At 41.4% G+C, this 21203-nt stretch overlaps 2 protein-coding genes across 3 annotated transcripts in view; one reads left to right on the forward strand and one right to left on the reverse strand.

Annotated features, from left to right (window-relative positions):
* Positions 1–228: 228 nt before the first annotated feature.
* Positions 229–21203, reverse strand: part of HERC3 (HECT and RLD domain containing E3 ubiquitin protein ligase 3) — a 92543-nt gene continuing 71568 nt past the window's right edge. For both annotated transcript variants that reach the window (XM_084786980.1, XM_084786981.1), the window contains 3 exons: positions 4473–4656; positions 4140–4242; positions 229–2087 (listed from right to left, as the gene is read on the reverse strand). In XM_084786980.1, coding sequence (XP_084643106.1) covers positions 1879–2087; positions 4140–4242; positions 4473–4656 — 496 coding nt within the window. In that variant the 3' untranslated portion in view covers positions 229–1878. The remainder of the gene's footprint in view (positions 2088–4139; positions 4243–4472; positions 4657–21203) is intronic.
* NAP1L5 (nucleosome assembly protein 1 like 5) lies at positions 15722–17624 on the forward strand. Its single transcript, XM_084786991.1, has 2 exons — positions 15722–16380; positions 16612–17624. Exon 1 carries the CDS (start codon positions 15894–15896, stop codon positions 16362–16364), a length of 471 nt encoding a protein of 156 aa, XP_084643117.1. The 5' UTR covers positions 15722–15893; the 3' UTR covers positions 16365–16380; positions 16612–17624.

Here is a 21203-nt window from a genome sequence, read left to right on the forward strand (position 1 = left end):
TCCTCGTGTATTCTCCGTGTTTGAGCCTCGCTAGCTCCCCTCCCTCTCTGGGAAATGATTTTTGAACATCAGTCACTTTCACCACTCCCGTTCTTCCCATCACTTTCCTATCCACCTGTAGAGCATTTGGCTCCACCTTCTTTTAGTTCCTGTCAATCTATTCCTTGGCTGGAAGACTTAACGCTTCCATGGAAAGCACACTGTCCATCCCACAAGTACAATACAAAGTTGTTTTAAGTTAAAACACCAAATTTATTGCATAATATTGAACTATATGCACACACATAGAAAATAAACATTTCATATAATTGTGTATCTTTTTTTAAATGTTCTATTTATAAGGACTGAAAAACTACCAATTTAGCAATTGGAGTAACTTTTAAAAACAAAAAGAAAAAACAAAATCTACATTCCTTCATAAAGACTCAATGCTGCATCACAATCTATATGTACTTCATTTTATATAAATAAGTCTTTTTCTCTATCTACTACAGATTTAAAATTAGGATTACATAAGTTCTTTGATCATGTAGAATTCTCTTATCCAATGATGGGCAGTTAAACATGTCATTTTTGAGACAAATGTATTTGACTTAACATAATCCCTCTGCTGAAATCCCACTGTAAAGGAACATTTCAAATGTGATAAACAGAAACTCTATCATGAAGAGTATTTTCATATTTTAACAGAGACAGAGGTAAAAAAAAAAACTTACAAAATTGAAAACAACAACAAAAGACAGCATGCATCCACTAGCAGAAGAAAAAGGAGAACTGATTCAAGCAGCAAAGACAAGGAAAAGTAAGAGAGTAAAGAAAGGGAAGTGGGGAGCACAGGAAAGAAAAGGGAAGGGGAATCAGTGCATATAAAGTGATAAAAAGGAGAGGGTTTATTAATTGTACCATTCTTGGGCAATATGGAGATAAGAAAATGCAACTTGCTTCAAAAGCAAGGTAAAGGGGGTCTACCGAGTCACGGTAAACCAGGGGGTCACGGGTCACAGACATGTGCAACCCACCTGGAACCTGAGGCTGCTGCCTGTGTCTTCCTGGGGCCCAAGCAATGGGCAGCCCTGGAAGGCTGGCAGCACTCCTTCAGGCCCTAGGTTCTTTTGTTTCGGGTAGTTTTGTTTGTTTATTTATTTATTTTCCCTCTCCCTCTGTTTATTTATTTTTTTAAGTGTCTTAAAAACTTTATTATAAGGAACTTGCAGCCAGGCGCCATGACACACACCTGCGATTCCGCTTTCTTTCAGCAGGGTGTGTTTAGAAGGCCTCCTCCATTAAGGCTCAAAAGCAATGAGAAGCAATGGCCCCACACTCAGCCTTTTGGAATCGGGAGTCCTGAAGGAGCCTGTTCCGTCTAAAGGGTTGGAGTGGGCTGCAACAACAAGCCGTGCATTCCCAAAGCTGCGGAGAAAGGAAATGTTCGGCACAGCACGCAAGAAGGGACCCATCAGTCATGTCATCCCTCAGAGGAGTGAGGACTGAGGAAAAGAGCAGGGAAGCTGGTGAAGAAACATCGGGGCTGAAAGACATTTGGGAAACAAAAGCTTGAAAACCCACTGCCAGTTAATCCAGACTGCAATACATTCACAGATGAAGGAACAATAGTTACCTTGGTTTAAAACAAAACCAAACAAAATCAAATCCACATCCCAAATTAAAGCCTCCTTTTGGCTCATCCCGACCACTGATATTTCAAAAAGACTATTTACTGCTGAACCCCAGAAACACACTGACCAGGATTTAGGACTCAAAAGTGTCAATCCACTAAAACAATAAAAAAATAGAAACCACCACTCCCCACAGTACTTTGTATCAGCCGCAATGTGGCCAGTGAGGAGGGAGAGGATGTCCTGGGTAAGCTGGGGAGCATCAAGCCAAACTAAAGCCCTCGTAGTTGTCGAGGGCCTGGGTCAGCCGAGCCCTCATAACCTCTTTGCTGCTATATTTAGGGAGGTCAAGAAGGTTGTAGCAGGTGTGGGCCACAGGTAAGTACTCCTCCCCGGTGGCTGTGGACTGGATGACAATTTGCAGGCTGGCCATGCCATAGATGGGAATCCGGTCACTGCCTGTCAGGAACACTGCAGGGAAGAAAATGGCATCAACAGCTATGCAGTCTTCTGGGCAACAGAGAAAGGCATGACACCCTGTGGCTTCCGTGGGAACTACAATGTTATTAGGTACCAACATGTAAGCACCAGGATGCCGGATGCTCAGGCATGCTCTTGGGCCGCTATAGAATGCATATCCCCAGAGGTGAACCTTCACAAAAGCAATGAGGAAAGGAATGACCAGCAAAGAACCCAGGGTCTGTGACTTCAAGATCTCCCCTTACCTCAGGGGTCTGAGAACAGAGCCATTCAGACTGCTGTTTCCCTTCAGGGATCTACTTGCTCATCTCCCGCTTGTGATGCATTGTTACTTAGCACAAACAACTCACTTCTCTTGCACGATATAGACAGAAGTGGTTGTCTTCTCCTGTACCCTAGTGTGGCAGAGTGCTTTTTCTTGTTGTTGTTGTTATTTGTTTTGTTTTTTCACTGTTGAACTGCCAGAAATCACTACAATGAACTCATTATCCACTTGCCACACCCCACCCCCACTTTTTGTGATGGTGGTGTTGGGGTACCCACTCAGGGCCTTTTAGGTGCTAGGCAAGCACTCTGCCACTGTACTATCTGCCAGTCCTCATCAGCCATTTCAAATAATCTGCCATTGTCTAAGGCATATAAACATATAACCATTCCTGCCAAACTCCCAGAATTAACACATCAACAACAACAGACAACAAAATCCTTAAATCCGATGCTCTCAAACTCGAGATACCTTTTTCTAAGGAAACTCCCGGGGACTAGTAGGAAGGCTTCCCCTGAAAGTGATAGCTTTCCACATTCACTTGGCAGCCCAATCCTTCCTCAACCAACACATCACTTTCTCAACACCTTTTGTCCACGGGCAGATGGGTTCTATTGTGAGGTACCATCTTTTCCCCTCACCCTTGCTCCGTATGAGCAGCAGAATCTTCAGCTAAGCCTCCCATTAATATTAATATCTGCCCATTCTTAGAAAGCCAAGAGGTTTGCTTCTTAAGCCTTTTTTGTTTCATGCAGATAAAAATTCTATTCTATTCACTGGCTACTTATGAGGCTATTACACAGCTATAGACAGGAAGATCCAACCATTTCTCAAAGCCTGGATTTGATCATGGAAACTAACTTCACTTTACTCTCTAAAGCCATTGCCCTACTCCAATGCCACGCAGCAGGTTATGAAGGACTACACGCTGCATGACTCTATCTGCAAGCAAAGTCTACAATGGACAAACTCAAGATGGCGGTAGAGGAAGGGAAGAGTTGAGGAGTGATGCTGACCAGTATGGCGTTTCTGAGAGACGGAGGTACTCTGAAGCTGTTCTGTGAGAGGTTTAGAACCTATATACACTGAAACCTGCTCAGTTGCCTACTGTAAACAGTTGAACTACCTGTTAAGTGGATCATACTGCAATAAAACTTGTATAAATCAAATTTTCTCTGCTTCATCTAGAATCTTTCCAGATTAATCTTTTTAGATTTGGGGAGTCAGGGAATCACTATGTTTGTTGGTCAAACTGATCTTAACCTCTTGGGCCCAAGGGATCCTCCTATCCCAGCCTTCCACGTAGCTGGGACAGTAAGCACGAACCACAACTTCCAGCTAGAATGACTATTATTTTTAGAGAAAGTGAAGGTCAGTGAAATGACTCTTTTTTTTTTAAAGATACATTTATTAAGTACAAAGTGTCTTGCCTGCATGTGTGCCTGCACACTAGAAGAAGGAGCCAGATCTCATTACAGATGGTTGTGAGCCACCATGTAGTTGCTGGGAACTGAACTCAGGACCTTTGGAAGAGCAGTCAGTGCCCTTAACCTCTGAGCCATCTCTCCAGCCCAGTGAAATGACTCTTTACTTATTTTCATCTCCTTGTTTCACATATGAGTGGGTACTCATAGCCTCCAATACATTTTAGCTACTATACAGTCAATACACTGAAGCTTAACTTCTGTTAGGAAGTTACATCTTTACCTGTGGAATATATTACCCTATATGATGTGACACTAAAATATGGACAACCTGCTGATGTGATGAGTACTTACAGAGAAACTTCTTCTTCTTCTCTAGTGGGAACTCATGGAATGTTTCCCAGAACAGTCTCACAGTGGGATGTGTGCCTGAGTAATCGCCCTTGTAGACAGCAGTCTGTCCAAAAGAGGAAAACAGAAATTACAGCACACATTGGACACCACTTGCATTTGCAACAGATGCCACTCCAAGGCAGGAGACTTCCAACAGCTGCCCAAGCATGTCGCACGTGAAGGAGGCCAGGTCCTCGGCACACCCACCTACCCGGCTGTGCACACGTCGCACGTAAAGGAGGCCAGGTCCTTGGCACACCCACCCACCCAGCTGCGCTGTGCTCTAGAGCTTACCTCTTCCAGCTCTTCCCAGTTATAGTTGCTGTTCCCCACCATCATGGCTCTCAGTTCTGCAGGCTGGAAGAGTTCAAGGACCTTGCCACCACACACTTTTAGAAAGCCACTGGAAAAGGCTGTGTACCACTCATGAACCGAAATTTGGAAGACATAATTCACGTAAGCATCCACAAATTCTTGCCTGCAGGGAGACCGGAGAAGCGGGATACACTGTAGACTTGGCACTGAGTTGCACAAGCTCTGTGAAGGCGCCTTTCTACACTTGGGTTGTAAGTGATGAGAACGGCTTTGGACCAGGCATCTGTGAAGGCGGCGATGTTATCAGGGATTCCTCTTCCTTAGTTCCTAACCCTCAGATTCTACTGAGTGCCTATAGGGGAGGCAAGTGTGCAAAACCAAAGTACTTACCTGAGCTGCTCCCGTTGTCATCTTTTTAACGTATTCCTTAGAGTTTAGTTTAAGGGGGAAAAAATAAATATTTAAAAAAAACACCCAAAGCTATAGTTGTAGGCTAACTGCTCTACTACCTTCAGAAACTAAAGCTACCTATTATTTATATCCTAATTTATTTCTTTTGCTTTGGTGTTTATGTACGTGCATACAGAAGTCAGAAGACAACTCCTGGTATCATTTCTCAGATGACACCTTGCTTTTGGAGATAAGAGTTTATCACTGCCTGGGGCCCATCAAGGTAGAATAGGTTGGCTTAGCAGCAAGCCCTATGGATCCACCTGCTTATAACTCTCTGGCACCGGGGTGCAAGTGTGCCCTAGCATTGAAGGGATTCTAGCCAGTCTGGGCCTGGCAGCAAGCTTGGCTCTGGCAAGCTTTGCCATTTCCCCAAGTCCCTCTGACTTGCTAAAAAACTGTTAGATTACATTCCCAAAGCTAGCAACCAAGGTCTATTCTCTCATTTGGCTACTTCCTCCTCCAGAGGCTGACTACCAAGGCCCAGCTATCAAAGTATTAAAGTCCAGCAACCAAAAGCCCCCTTCAGTTCACCTAATTAACATGTCCAATCAAAATATACTCCTACATCAGAGCCCATTCTAACAAAGACCTCTCCTTTTTTCTTCTTAAAAAAAAAAGGGGGGCACCTACAAGGTCATTTGTTACTGCTTTTTCTGTCTGGGTCAGAAAGCAGCCACTTTAATTTGTCTTCCCTGCTTAATAAAGGAGCACTCTGTGAAAACAGGTGCTCCGGTGTGGTTTGTGCCTAATCCGGGGTCTGAAAGGGAGCCTCTGCTGGGCAGGGAGCAGGGAGGGGGTGGGTGGGAGGAGGGGAGAAGGAGGAGGGAGGGGGTGGGTGGGAGAAGGAGGAGGGAGGGGGTGGAGGTATGGAGGGGGGTGGGGCATGTTGTCGGTTTCCTTCAGTCATGGTTCCTAACAAGCATCTTGCTGACTGAGCTGTCCTTCCAGCCCTAACTTTTCAAGTATTTTAAAATATAACATTCTTATAAATAGCAGTTTCTTTAGAAGTTTAAAGTCTACTAGAATAAAATGAACATTAAAGTGGACATCATATTAAATTACATTTGAGAGTAAGAAATAACTACTAAAGGGCTAGAAGGGCAATTCAGTTAGCAAAGCCTTTGTTGTCAAAGCAAGAAGACCCAGATACAGTCTGAGCAACCAGGGGAAAGCCGGATGTGGCACTCCCAGTCCTAGGGAGGCAGAAACAAGAGGATTACTAGTTTGACTAACAATCCCAAGTGGCTGGCTAGCTACAGCAAAAGAGCTGTGGGCTTGAGCATGAGCGCGCTCTCTCTCTCTTCTCTTCTGTTTTCTTCTTCTTCTTCTTCTTCTTCTTCTTCTTCTTCTTCTTCTTCTTCTTCTTCTTCTTCTTCTTCTTCTTCCTCTTCCTCCTCCTCCTCCTCTTTCTCTCTGTCTCTGTCTCTCCCTCCCTCTCTCCCTCCCTCTCTCTCTCTCCCTTGCCACCTCATGTAAATACAGGAAGAGGGGGCTGAAAGAAAGAACTACACAAATCCTACACTATGGTTGGACCAGGACACAAATTTGTAATTTTTTTTTCTATTTGTTTTGTTTTGGACTGGTTACAAACTTGCAATCTAACCTTGCTGCCTTCAGTGTTGGGATCACACATCTGTACTACACACCTGATGGCATCTGCTTTCTTATAAATCCTTTAAGCACCTCAAGAAACAATTGTCTCAGCATCTATCCTGTTCTCACAATAATTAGGCAAATGCAAACAGCACTGCGTTACCATTTGTCCCCATCTGTCTAGCATTCGCGTAAACATGAGGTAACACCATGGGGAACCTGGAACCTCATAGAGAGCCACATACTTACAGTGGGAATAAATGAAGAAGCCAAAGGAGAAAAACAAAGGCTATTTAAACAGAGCCATTCTAGAGCAAAGTAGTCAGCCACTGCCACCTTTGTTTGACAGGCCGGAAGGCAGCCAGAGGAATGGCGGTGGGTGGGTGGGTGGGGCGCCTCATAGCAGGAAATGGGACCACCACAACAACAACCTGACAGGAGGCCTTTGGCACATGGAAGCTGTGGCTGGCTGAACAGACACACAGCATCCTAGGCAACTAATCAAGTGTGCATATTTGTTTACTCTCTGTTTATTGTTCAACTGGTAGTTGGGACATAAGTTAGGAGAATTGTTAACTGTTCAGTATCCTGGCCGTTTTGACCTGATTGTTATAGAAGTTACCGAGAAAAATAGAAGGGTGACCGAGTGGACAGGCCTCCCACATGGCTTACTATACAGTAAAGTTAGTTTTCCTTTGCAAGTTGCTCCAAATTATGGATCAAAATTATATTTTTCTCGGTGGGCACGATATTTTCACAAACAGGGGCACAAAGTCAGAAGCGAGACATAAATACTTAAGGGGAGAATCTGTCAATATCCAGAAGAGTTGAAAATATAGATTGCTTTTCCTCCTGGTCCTCTATGAGCTTTCAAAGAGATCTGGAGGAAAAGGGCAAAGAACTTGGGATGTCTGCTGTTAACAAGAGAACTCAGAGAAATATACCCAGCGATCCACTAACGTAAGAGCAAGCAAAGACAAGACAGAATCATAAAGTAGACTGGATTCAGAGAGAATTAACTAGATCTCCACTTCCCCAAATAAAGAGTCTCAGGAATGCTCAGTACAAACCAAGCTTCTTCGGGTGAAATAAATCACGCCAGTATTCATGGAAATTGCTTCCTTTGCCCCCAGAACAATGTTATTAACAAATACCAGAAGAGCCACTTACAGCACCCCGTCCCCTCATCTGGGAAATAAGAAAATATTTAATACATATAAAGGTACTTAGGGCCCACAATACTCTAAAACAGTATGTTAGCTACTGATGTCCTACGGTTTAGGGATTTTTACATATATGATATGTGTATGCTACATATAATTCCATCATTAAAAAATAAAAGCAATCATGCTAAAATGTCTTGATGCATGTGCTTATTTCAAAAGTTGAAAACATGAAATAACACATCAAATGGGCAGTATTTTATGCAAAGGATGGAGGCTGGGGTGGAGGCCAGCAGAGGGCTTGCCTAGGAGGTGTGAGGTCTTAGGCCCCTGCATATAATCCACAGTATGAAATGCATTAGAGAAGAGGATGGAGAAAAAAAACGGAAAAGTGAGTTGAGCATGATGGGAATGAAGAAGTATATAGGGTTTTATTTGTAGTTTTTTTTCTTTTTTTTTTTCTTTCAAGACACCTGAGTGATATGTATCTATTAGGCCTCTGGAAGAAGACAGCAGATTAGAAGTTTCCATCTTGAGACTCCATCAATCAGTAGGTCAAAAGCAAGAACTACACTCTAGAGGAAGGGCACTGGACACTGAAAACATAGCAAAAGAACAGCTAAAAGGCAGAGAGAAACCAGTTAACAGTGGCTCCTCTTGGGTGACAAGAGCGGAAGCACACAGTATCTCAGTGCTACAGACAGGTACCATCTTGAAAGTGGACCAAGAGAGGGTCTGTGAACATGGAACAATTCCAAGTGGGAGCTAAGGCCTTCCCTTATGGTGGAAAGACTGAGTGAAAGGCAAAAAAGCAACTTGCCTAGGGTGGGGCAGTAAGTGACAGAACTCTTGCTTTTCATTGGTAGCACTGTCCTAGGGGCAAAGGAAGCAACTTCCATGGATGCTGGCGTAGCTTCCTTCACACTAAGAAGCCTGCTTTGCACTAACATTCCTGAGACTCTGTTTATTTCAAGAACTGCAGGTGTAGTTAATTCTGCAGTGAGGGGTGAAGGTCCTATTGTTGAAAATTACCTTGGGGACAGAGCTCTGGGGCGCCTCCCTGAGTCTAAAGCCTGGCTTAGCAGAGCACTCAGTCTCCTCCCTGCCACAGGGTTTGAAAGAGCTCTAAGATGGACAGGCAGCATGGGTTCCTTTGGTTCAGAAATCAGAGCTTTGGTTGCTTCCACCATTCCCACACACCTGGGGGAGAGGGAGAGCGGGGATCTGAAGATGGGAATGGATAAGAGAACAAACAGGAAAATAAAAAGATAAAAAGCTCACTAAATGAAAGAGAACCCTCAGTGGTAGCATCACCAATAGACTACGCCAGGGAGAACAAAGAAATCAGGGGTGGATGACAAGGTTGAAGACTTACTAATTCAGATAGCACGATGACCAAAGTATGACAAGGCCTCTAGGGCACAGCTAAGAGAACAAATCTACAGGTTGGTAGTGCAGAAGGGAGAGTTGAGAGGTAGAATGATTTATTGAGTCTTTTTTTTTCTTCATACAATTCTCCAAATCTAGAGGAAAAAAATAAGACATCCAAAAGCCAGGCGTAGTGGCGCATGCCTTTAATCCCAGCATTCAGGAGGCAGAGGCAGGCAGATTGCTGTGAGCTCAAGGTCAACCAGTTCTACAAAGTATGTCCAGGACAGAGAAACCCTGTCTCAAAAAACAAAACAAACAAACAAACAAACAAAACAGAAAGAAAGAAAGAAAGAAAGAAAGAAAGAAAGAAAGAAAGATATGACATCAAAGTATCAGAAGTAATTACAAACTACAGATAAGGAGCTCTTTATGTTATACTGTGGCTTAACTGCCATAGTACAGGACAGAAACTGAATACTAAAGCCAGAGGGAAAATTCCAACAACTGTGAAGACAGACCTATCAAAATAGCAGCCCCAGAGTACTATATCTTAGATGAACTCAAAGACCTGGAGAAAATAGAGGAACTATTCAACCCCTGAAGCAAATTACCTGCCTACCATTACTACAGCAAGCAAGCAAAGAGATTTTTTTTTTTTTTTTTAACTAAAAGGAGGAATGAAGATATTTCCAGACAACCTCTAAAGCCAGCATTGCAAAAGAAACCTAAAGTAATGCAACCCAGAGGAACAGTAGTCATGGGCTTAAGAGCTCAGAAAAGAATCAAACATTATTAAGCCAGTAAACCAACACACCTCTAAGATGAAGAAGGGGAGATGCTATTATATACTTTTCAACAGTAATCACAAATGTCTTAACTCATCAATTAAAAGACAAGATAGTTTTTTTTAAAAAAAGTCTCACCTATTTTCTTCGCACTGGCATAAACAGACTGAATGTGAAAGGATGGAAAGTAATACACTAGGCAAAAATATTTCAAAGCAAGCAGAAGCAGATATAATCAAGCAAGTCTATCACGCAGATATGCTAACAGGGCATACCTCAAGTCACAATCAGTCAGAAGGTAACACTGTAACAATAAAGAGAACATTGCATCAAGGACAGATAACAATCCTGGCAATGACCAAACCCAAACACTCCTGAATGCTAAGGGACTCAGAGGTTCATATAAAATGAAACTGGGTAAATTTAATCTCACTTTCTTCAATAGGTCATCCAAACCAAAAACATCAGCAGAGAAACACTAGAGTTTAAATTGGACCACAGAGCAAATGGACTTAACATTAGCATCCAGAACATTGCATCCAACACCTGTGCAATATATATTCTTTTTATCAGCCCACAGAACTTCTTCTAAAATAGAATACATTTTAAGAGATAAAACAAGTCAATAACTACAGAAGAAATTGGGAGAATAGAAGAAACTCAGAAATGAACAGTAAGAGAAAGTACAGAAATTAAGCCAGGGCATGGAGACTGAACAATACACTTTGAATTATCAATGTGTTATAGAAATCAGAGAGAAAATTAAAAACTTCATAAGTTCACACAAAAATTAAAATACAACTTCCCACAACCTTAGGGACACTGCAAAACTAGTTTTAAGAGGGAACTTTAGAGCCATGAATGCCTACATTAAACTTCAGGGATGTCAAGTAAATAAGCTAATATTGTAGGAAAATAAAAACAAGATAAATACAAAATTAACAGGTGAAAATACACAGCAAAGATATGAAGACTAAAAACAAGAGACAAGATGCCAGTGTGTGTGTGTGTGTATGTGAGAGAGAGAGAGAGAGAAAGAGAGAGAGAGAGAGAGAGAGAGAGAGAGAGAGAGAGAGACAGACAGACAGACAGAACTATAGACAACATGATATGGAATGGGGGAAACTTAAAGCACTTACTCTATAATCAGGCATGAAAAAAGGGTATCATGCTCCCCAACTTTATTCAATATAGTTTGAAGGCATAGCCAGAACAAAAAGCAAGGAGAAAAATTAAAGGACTATAAATAGAAAAGAACAGAGCCAAAGCCTCCCTATTCACAGACAATGTGATCCTATCATTAAAATACCATAGACTCTGCTATAAAGGCTGAGATCTGATAAATACTTTCATCAGAGCAGCAATACATAAACCAATGTACAAAAGTCAGAAGCTTTTCTATACACCAATAACAGACATATTCAGAAATAAATCCAACGGAAATGAAACTGCCTGCATTGACGTACTGTGCTGACTGTGGGTACTAAGCAAAACAGCCACGCTATAGAATCAGCCTTTGCCTGTAATTACTTTCCTTTTTTTCCTATTGCTGTGATAAAATTCCCTGACAAAAGCAACATAAGGGTAAAAGGGCCTATTTGGCTCACAATTCCACATGCATTATGGCATAGAAGTAAAGGCATCAGGAATGTGAGATAATTGGCCACGTTATATCTGTAAATCAAGAACAGAGAGCAATGATTTAATGCACTAGCGCTCATTTTGCCCTATTTTATACTGCTCAGGACCCAACACCCAGGATTGGTCCTGCCCACAATCATAGTGGGTCTTCCCACATCAATCAGGGAAGGCAAAACAACCCCACAGGTCATTATCAGAGACTAACCTTAGTCCAGAGACTCTATCACAGGTGTGCCCAGAGGCTTGGCCCACCCCGTACCTAGGTACCCAGTTGAAAATTAACACTAACTACCCCAGCGTCAGCAGCAGATAAACAATTAAAAGAGTGTGGTATATATACAATTATATATTACACTATCTGCAGGAAGATGGGTGGAATAAGAGATCATGCTAAATAAAAATGCCAGACTCAGAAAGACAAATGTAGGCCAAGCTACATTCGATCCCAAACTATTAAGCTATTTTTCTCATTTTAAAAATTGGATATATTTTCTTTTCTACCCTTTCAAAGAAAACAATCCTTATTCTATTGATATCATATTTCTTTACTTTCAGGTTTATTTTGGCTCTTTGTTGTTTTCTTCATTCTGATTTTAGGTTTACTATGTTTCTCCTCTTCTAAGTCCTTAAGATGCCTCATTAGTTTCTTTATTCAAAGTCTGTTTTTGTTTTGTTTTGTTTTTCAAGACAAGGTTTCTCTGTGTAGCTCTGGCTGTCCTGGAATTCACTGAGGCCAGACCAGGCTGGCCTCAAACTCAGAGATCCACCTGCCTCTGCCTCCTGAGTGTGAGTACTGGGATTAAAGTCATGTGCCAACACCACCCAGTTTATTCCCTCTTTATTGACTAACAGAAGCTGGTAGTCAATGCAACAAGCTTCCCTGCTAGTGCAGCTCTCTCTACAGCCCCAGCTCTGGTGTGTCGAATTTCTACTTTCACTGGTTTCAAGAAATGTTTGAAAGTTTTTATTTCTCTTCAGATTTAAATGACTTTCCTTTTTCCTTCAAAAGTATGATGGGCAGAGCTCTGCTTGCTCTGTTCCTATCCCCCAAGGACTTTTCCTAGTTGCACATCCTTTGTCCCAGCCCAGTCTGGTTAGCTTACCTGACTTAGCCCACCCATGCCATATCCAGGCTCCATCCCTTACCCAGGGTACCCACCCTGTGTCCTAGACTGGTGAGCTCTAAGATCTCAGCTCACCCACAGCCTCACCACACTCCCGTGCATAGCCTGGGTAGCAATGACTGAAAAGCAACCTAAGCAGATCCAGCTATTTGTGCCATCCCCTCCCTCCCTCTTACCCCCTTTCTCTTTCTCTAATGTTGCTTCAATCTAAAGCTTCCCCTACAACGATTCCTTTTTAAAAATTATTATTGCATGCATATGGGCATTTTTGCCTCCATATATAGATGTCTGAACATCATTTGCATGGTTGGTGCCCACAAAGGACAGAAGAGTGCAAGGAATGTAAGAATGGTAACTATGCGCATTGGTAAATATTCTGAATCATGTGTCACTAAGGATACCGGGAACACTGTAACCCCAGAAAGTCAAGATGCTGAAGCAGGCAAGTTCTAGGTTTGCCATACAAACTGGCACTGGTATATAAAGACTCCATCTCAAAACAAAACACAGAACAACTATAACTTTCATACATTACTGGTGTGAAAGCAAACTAGCACAGCCATATGGAAAAGAGTGTGACAGCTATTTATGAAGTTAAATAAACCAAATAATCCGGCAATTTTACTGGTAGGTATTTACAAAAAACAAAGATGTGTTCAAATAGAAATCTACAGACATACATTTCACAGTGGTATTATTCATATTTTTAAAAACTGGGAATAACACTGGTGGAAATATTTCTCAACAATATAATGTAACAAATTAGTAACATAAATGACAATACAAATGGGTATCAAATGCATTTGCTTGTGAAAATGACAGATTCCAAATACTGCATGTGATTCCATTCATAACCATTAAGAAAAATACAGAATTAGGGTAGTGGTGGGGCACACCTTTAATCCTAGCACTCAGGGACAGTGACGGGTGGGTCTCTGAGATCATGCCAGCATGGTCTACAGAGCACGCTCCAGGACAACAGAGCTACACAGAGAAACCCTGTATTGAAAAACAAAACAAACGCTTTTAAGCCAGGTGGTGGTAGTACACACCTTTAATCCCAGCATTTAGGAGACAGAGGCAGGGAGATTTCTGTGAATTTAAGGCCAGCTTGGTCTACAGAGAGAGAGAGTTCCAGGACATTCAGGGTTACACAGAGAAACTCATGTCCCTGGAAATAAAGCAAAACAAACAAACAGAATTATTGAGACAGTAAACAGGCCACCGTGTCATCTGCACTGTAGGGAAAAGGTCCCAAGGGCATTTCAGGGGAGCAGAGTTACTATTCTCTATCATGATTACCACAGTGCTAACAGGAATGTATTTGTTTATGGAAATACTCCCCAAAAGCTGGATTTTACTAAGTTTTAGGATCTTTTGAGTTAAAAAGAGAGAAAGAAAGAAAGAAAGAAAGAAAGAAAGAAAGAAAGAAAGAAAACAAAAGAAAAAGTATTGAAAGAGGACCACCAAGTTGGCTCAGCAGATAAGCCATTTGCTCCCAAGCCTGAAGACCTGAGGTAAATCGCTAGAAACACAGGCTGGAAGGCTAGAACCAACATACATTCACACCGTGGATCACGTAGTTACTCCTTCAACACATAAGGCCATAAATGTAATTTAAAAAACACCAAGAATGAAGGAGGTAAAACAAACTGAAGGACTCACAGGTGCATTAAAAATGCATTTTGTACATATTTACTTTCTTTGATCAGATATTTATTTTGAAAGACACTATGCATAGTTATCTTTTGCATATTAACACAGCAATTTTCTTAAAATATTCAGTGCTTACTATGTGCCAGAACTAAATGGTTTACATATAATTAACTTAATGTACATAAGAACCAAAAGGTAGAAATCCCTTACAGAATTCTTATGCGCAGGACACTGGTATGGCCCACCACAGAGAAAGAAAAACTCCTAAAGAGGTAAGGAATGCAGCTGCCAGGAACCACTGAACATTTGTTTCCTCACCTTTATTCCAGAAACTGTAAGGGGGCAGAAAGGAGCCAGAGCTCAAGGCCATCGTGAGCGCAGGCCAGCTAAATAAGTAAATAAATTCATAATATGAAATAAAAAATTCTCTAATTCTGGCTTGTATGAGTAAAAACTTAAAGAGTGTCCGATCACTTCATCGTCAGAAAACAAGAGCTTGATGTTTATGGTGTTTTCCAATGATCTCACATGCAAATCACAAGCAGACCCAAAGAGCAGATGGTTAACCATTAGCTGTTTGGTGACAAATGACTGTAGATCCCTAAGGAAGAAGAGGACCACACACATGCTTTTCAAGATGTATTAAAATGCCCTCTTTTCCCCCTGGCCCTTATGGGCATCTCTAACCTGCCATCCGGAGGCAGCGTGCCTCCCAAGAAAACTACGAATTGGGCCCTAGACACTTGGAGATGATGGCATCTTATCACAATATCACAGGTTGAACATTCCCAAGGGTCTAGCTTCTGTTCACCCTTACTTTATTCCTTTTCATAGGTACCTGTTTGGACCCTTCAGTATCATTACCAGGATGCTACTATGCAGAGATCTCATACATAAACACTTAATAGAATTCATTCCAAGGTCCCTCCTACGCCAGTGTGCCGCCAGGAGTAGCTAGGTTTAACAGAGATACTGGCTTGCGGCTCTAGGAGCACAAGATGGTCAGTGCGTAGATACGCGCACTGCAGGTCTGCAAACGAGTAGGGGGAAAATGGTTCTGCAACTCTAGTCTCTGGAAGTGAATTTAAGACGCAATCGCGATTTGGAAAGCAAGGTACCCATAACCAAGGCTGACTAGCATCAGCTATGGCGCACTTCCGACAGAAGTTGAACAGGTGCATTGCGGATTCCGAGAGCTGAGATGGGAGGGGGGAGCACACAGTAAACAGACTGGAGCTGTACAAACAGGTATGGAAAAATACAGTCTCAGCCTCAGGCTGGTTCTAGCCAGTTCTACAGGGGTGGGGGCGGATGGTGGGGGCTGAGTGTTTAAGTAGCAGGTTTTGGAGACCTTGGAGATAGGAGCATAGCAACAATCTGGTGCAGTATGTGCGCACAGCTGTCAGCTGATAGTGAGCAGCCATTCACTTGCCGCGAGCCGCGAAGCGGCCGCGCGGACGTCACCACAGCCGTCAGCTTTTGCCGCATCCTCTCAGACTCACTCTGGACCAGCCGCAGTCACAGCTGCAGGACGTCCCTGGACCAGCTCTGCCGCAAACTGCGCAACTACCAGACCACTGCGGCAAACCAGCCGAGCTGAGCCGAGAACTAGCCATGGCCGACCCCGAGAAGCAGGGACCCGCTGAGAGCCGCGCCGAAGACGAGGTAATGGAGGGCGCCCAGGGTGGCGAGGATGCCGCAGCTGCCGACGGTGCTGCTGCGCCCGCGGCTGAGGAGCCACAGGCCCCCGCGGAAAATGCGCCTAAGCCCAAAAATGACTTTATCGAGAGCCTGCCCAACTCCGTCAAGTGCCGGGTTCTGGCGCTCAAAAAGCTGCAGAAGCGCTGCGATAAGATTGAGGCCAAATTTGACAAAGAATTCCAGGCTCTAGAGAAAAAGTACAACGACATCTACAAGCCCCTACTTGCCAAGATCCAGGAGCTCACCGGAGAGATGGAGGGCTGCGCGTGGACCCTGGAGGGAGAGGATGATGAAGACGATGAGGAAGAAGAGGATGATGACGACGAGGAGGAGGAAGAGGCTGCAGCAGGCGCAACTGGGGGTCCCGACTCCGCCAAGAAGTGAGCACAGCAGCTGACAGGTGACAACCCCCCCGCCCCTTTTATTTCCAATGTCGGCAGACTTTAAAGGCTCAGGTTTTGTCCAAAATACAATGTGAATCTATTCTGACATTCCTAAAATTAAATTGAATCAAGTAGATTCTGGCTAGCCCGTTTCTAATCTGACTTTTATTTCTGTAAAACAGATGCCAAAAGACGTTTTTAAAAAAAGCCTAATTAAGCTTATTTTTTTCTCCCTGCTCTTCTGTGAGAACTGGACTTGAGACTGATGAACGGTTGTCAGTTAGATGTGAACTAAAGTGCGTCACACGTTGAAATCCATTCATCACACTACACCTGATCACCCAAGCTAAGACTGAACTCTTCTCAATGCTTAATTCTTCAGTTTCTTTACATTTACCAGCGCTGGAGGAAAAGGAACCCAAGAACGACATCATCTTTAAGACTTTTGCTTTTGCAAACCCAGACATCAGCTTTACACTCCAGAGGAGACGTGGCATGGAGGAAGACTGGACTGACAGCATTAGAGACTACTGTTTCTGAGGCTAGGGAAACTGCCATTTCAAGTTTTGAAAATTTTAAATATTTTGAAATTACAGAAAGAACATGGTTCCAAAAAAAGAGGGTTATTACATGTACAATATTGTCAACACGTGTTCATTTGTTATGGTCTCATGTTATCTGTTTTCTTGGTAGTGTTTACAAAAATCGTCAAAATGACCCCAAGTGTTTTAAGTATTAAATCACCTTATAGTATTTTAGAAATATAATTTACTTGAAGAGATGTAGAATGTAGCAATTCTGTAAAGCATGTGTATCCAGTGTTGCGTAGTTTGACCTTTTGTGAAGTCTTTTTGTCTTGTAGCTTTTAGCAAGTAGCTGTGAAAACCATCAGAACTCCTCAATGAAGCTAATGTTTGGAAAAATATCTACTTGAAGAATCAATCCAAGCGTGTATCCCTGCCCCCAGCTCAGAAATAGAAAGGGTTTAAGTTTGCTTGTATTAGCTGTGCCTTCATTATTTTGCTATGTAAATGTGACATATTAAATGGTGCATAATCAAATTTTATTGCTTGAGGACAGAATGGCAAAAACAGGAAGGACTTTTGGGGAGAGACATTTCATATAAATGCCTTTAGCTTCTTTGTGGATTTTGAATTATCTGTGAACCAATGTTCTGTAAAGAAATACAAACATAAAGTTGTTTACCACTGTGGTGTTAACAAAACAGTATTTTCAAAAAATAAAGACTTGTTATTCTGACTGCCTGTATTCTCATCTATAGAAGGGGGTGGTAACAGTCCCTTCCTCACAGTTATTATGAAGAAGAAAAAAAAAAAGCACATCCCACACAGCAACATCTGATACCTAGCAATAATTTCCAGCTATTATTGTTATGATAAAGACAAAAGACCCTGATAGAAAATTCAACTCTTTTCCTCTTCTGCTACGTAAGAGAAAATGGTAGCTTTATTAATTTCTACCTTCGTGACTCCTTATTATCAGAAAAAATATGGCTTTTAATTCAGAAACAGAAGACATTAAAAAACTACCTTGTTTCGGTTTCATCCATATAAAACCTGGTTTTAATTTCTTCTCAGAAAAAGTAAGGCTTTAATGTGACGTTATCAATGCACACACACAAAATCATCAGACGCCATTCTTTTCCATTTGCTGCAAGGGTTAATCACACTGCAGCAAAATCTGATGACGACAGGAATGGAGGGCAGTGCTAACTGGTTGCTAATGACAACAGATGACTATGAACAATTCTAAGGTAGTGGTAATCTTCCTTACAGTCAGACCAACCCAACTGAAGGAGTATATTACTTACATTATGATCATCATAATCATATGGTTATTTTAATAAGAAAAGAAGTAAAAACAGTGAACATTCACTCATCTTCAGAAATGGAGAGACTGACATTTAGTATTTCTCTAGGTCTGGTAAAAATTAAAAAATAACTATAAATAAATGGTCTAATAGTTGGAAAACGTATTTTATGGATATATGATTATTAGATATAGAAAACCCAAGAAGACAAACTAAAAAACATTATACACAAGTTTGATAAGTTGATTGGTTATCAGACTAGTATATAAAATCAATAATTAATTCAAGGCATTAAAATATATAAGATTTCTTTTACACTAGAAATAATATATGCATACATAAGCATAAGCTATCCTATAACAAAAATGTTATATGAATTTATATGAAAAAATGGTATTTCACAAAAAACTAAGCCCTTGACTTACATTATCAAAAAACATTAATCCTTCTGAAGTTAATTTATAATTTATCACAATTTAATTCAAAAGCCCAAGTGGGATCTGGAATGTAATATAATTTCTTTGCTGCTCACCTATAAGAATAGCTGAGACAGCTTTCAATAATTTAGAAACAAGTAAGACTTTAATAGACTCAAGGAAACATCTTAATGAAAAAAATACATAAAATACTTATCAATTATTAGATACAGAAAGGCTAAGATTAGGAGACATACAGCCAAAAGAAATAAACAGACATGACAAGGCAAAAAATTAGAAAACAATCAAGTTTTGAGTATATAAACTCATTTCAAATGCAAACAAGTAGCATGCGTCACATCTGTAATAGATATACGCTACAAAACGTTAATGGGCTTAATAGTTTGACAAATATATGAAAATTACTACTCTAGAGATTTACATAAAGAACTTGAGTTGATTATTTTAAAAAGAGGAAAAACTGGGGAAGGAGACCTGTTCCTACGGCCAGCACTAGGGTGAAGCTGGGCTCTGGCAAGGCTGAAGGCAAACATCTTCCAGCTGCCTGCTATGGCCAGCAAGCATTGTTTTATATTATATAGGTATATGACTAGCACAGGTTTTTCTGGCCATTGGGGATGTTTAGGATGGATGTCAATTTTACTTCCTCACTGAGCTGATCCTAAATGTGTGTCCCTTGAGCTGGTTATTTGATAGTGCGTCATGGCTGCACAGTAATGTCGGCAGGACACCATCTCTGCCAGGCAAGTAAAATACTGCTTTGCAGTAAAACATTTTAACCCTTGACAGGCCAAACTCAGCAAAGCACAACGTAAGGAGCAGCACAAATTATCCATTCAGTGCACGCTCTCAGAGTGTGACACAGAAATCTGCACTTTAAGGCTCACAGAGTAGGCTCAGTGCCAGGGCTCTGATTGTCTGCAGGTTCACACACATGCAGACATGTAAACAAATGTTCTTTTCATTGAGCTGAAACTTATACAACAAACCATTTTAAAAGCAGAGATTTCAGACAGTTACTGACTGTGCAAATACTATCAATAAATCATGTTTTTAAAAGTATTTTACAAATTCACACAGCATTAGAATAGGTCAGTGCTATGTAGAGTCTTTAAAGTAGCCTATGTATGAATGAAATGCAAATATTTTAATGATACTGTGAGGACTGAGGGAAACACGTATTCTCAAACACCAATAAAAATGAAAAACCTGGCACAATTCATTAATAAAAATCAACCTAGCAAAAATATTTGTCAACAGATTCAAAATGTCGTATTTCTAAATTTTATCCCTAAAATGCAAGGTTTTGAAGGCAAACAATCCTTTTTTATACAGAGGATGTTTCTAACACTTTTAGTAAAAATGGGGGAAGGACCGAAAGAATATAGAATGGGTGATTAAAAAAAGAACATACAAACAAACCAAATATCCAAAGAAAACACATTTACATAGCAGACTACACAGTATTTACAAGTATCCATGAGGTTTTTGTTGTGGTGGTGGTAGTTTTGTTTGTCTCTTTATTTGTTTTTGTTTTTGTTTTTTTTTTTTTCCAGACAGGTTTTCATTATATAGCTCTGGCCTATCTTGGAATTTAACTATGTAGGCTGGCCTCAACTTTACAAAGATCTGCCTGCCTCCACCTTCTGAGCACTGGAATCAAAGGCATGTTCCAAGCCCTGTTCATAAGGGCTTTACCACATCTTAAATCCTGTATACACACTGTATTCACTGGTTCAAAATCCATACACTCAATTTCACACCTATATAGTACACTTTTAACTATACTAGCTTTTTTTTTTTTTTAAAGAAAATTATACAGACTGCCCCAAAGGAGAAACAGTAAATTCCCCAGCCACTTTCTCCCCTAGGGGAGAGGACAGGACTCTCCACTGTGGGCTCTCAGTGACAGGGTACACCCCTAGAGCACAGGGCTGGCCAGAATCAAGTCCTTTTCTTTTACCTGTACAGCTGGCCCAAATGATCTAGGTCTCTCTGTTTCAATTTCATCATGTGCAAAGCAGGAAGTGTGCCATGATAAGTCCTTAGGAGAGTGCATGGAAAGCACTCTGGAAGCCTGACTGGCCTGTTCATTGTCTTTTGTTTCTGTCACAGTCTACTACGAGTACAACATGGACCTTAAAGACTGCATCCCTCACCAATTAGGGGTCGAGAGAAGTCATTAGAGGCACAGCTCCATTCCTCAGTTCTTTCTATAGAATTCAGACGCCCTTTAGAACAAAAGCTGTTTCCCTCCCATTGGTGGTAATAACACGTTATGGAATATAAAAAATACTTAACCACGGGAGTGACGCAGTACAGTGCCATCCACATGTGGCGACCACTATGAAGAGACCAGCAAGTGAAGAAGACACCAGCAAGTGGCCACAGACATTCTTGTACTTGGATGCATGTAACTAATCTGAATGGAATTTTTATTCTGCTGATACGTGCAACCAAGGGAGCCATGACAGAAAATATCTTACTATTGGCAGAGCCCAGGGTTCCGTGCCCAATACTAAGGGAAAACAAACAAACAAACAAACACCCCTACAAACCAAAACCAAAACCA

This window comes from Acomys minous (assembly GCF_964271855.1).
Source record: "Acomys minous genome assembly, chromosome: 6".
Classification (NCBI taxonomy): Eukaryota; Metazoa; Chordata; class Mammalia; order Rodentia; family Muridae; genus Acomys; species Acomys minous.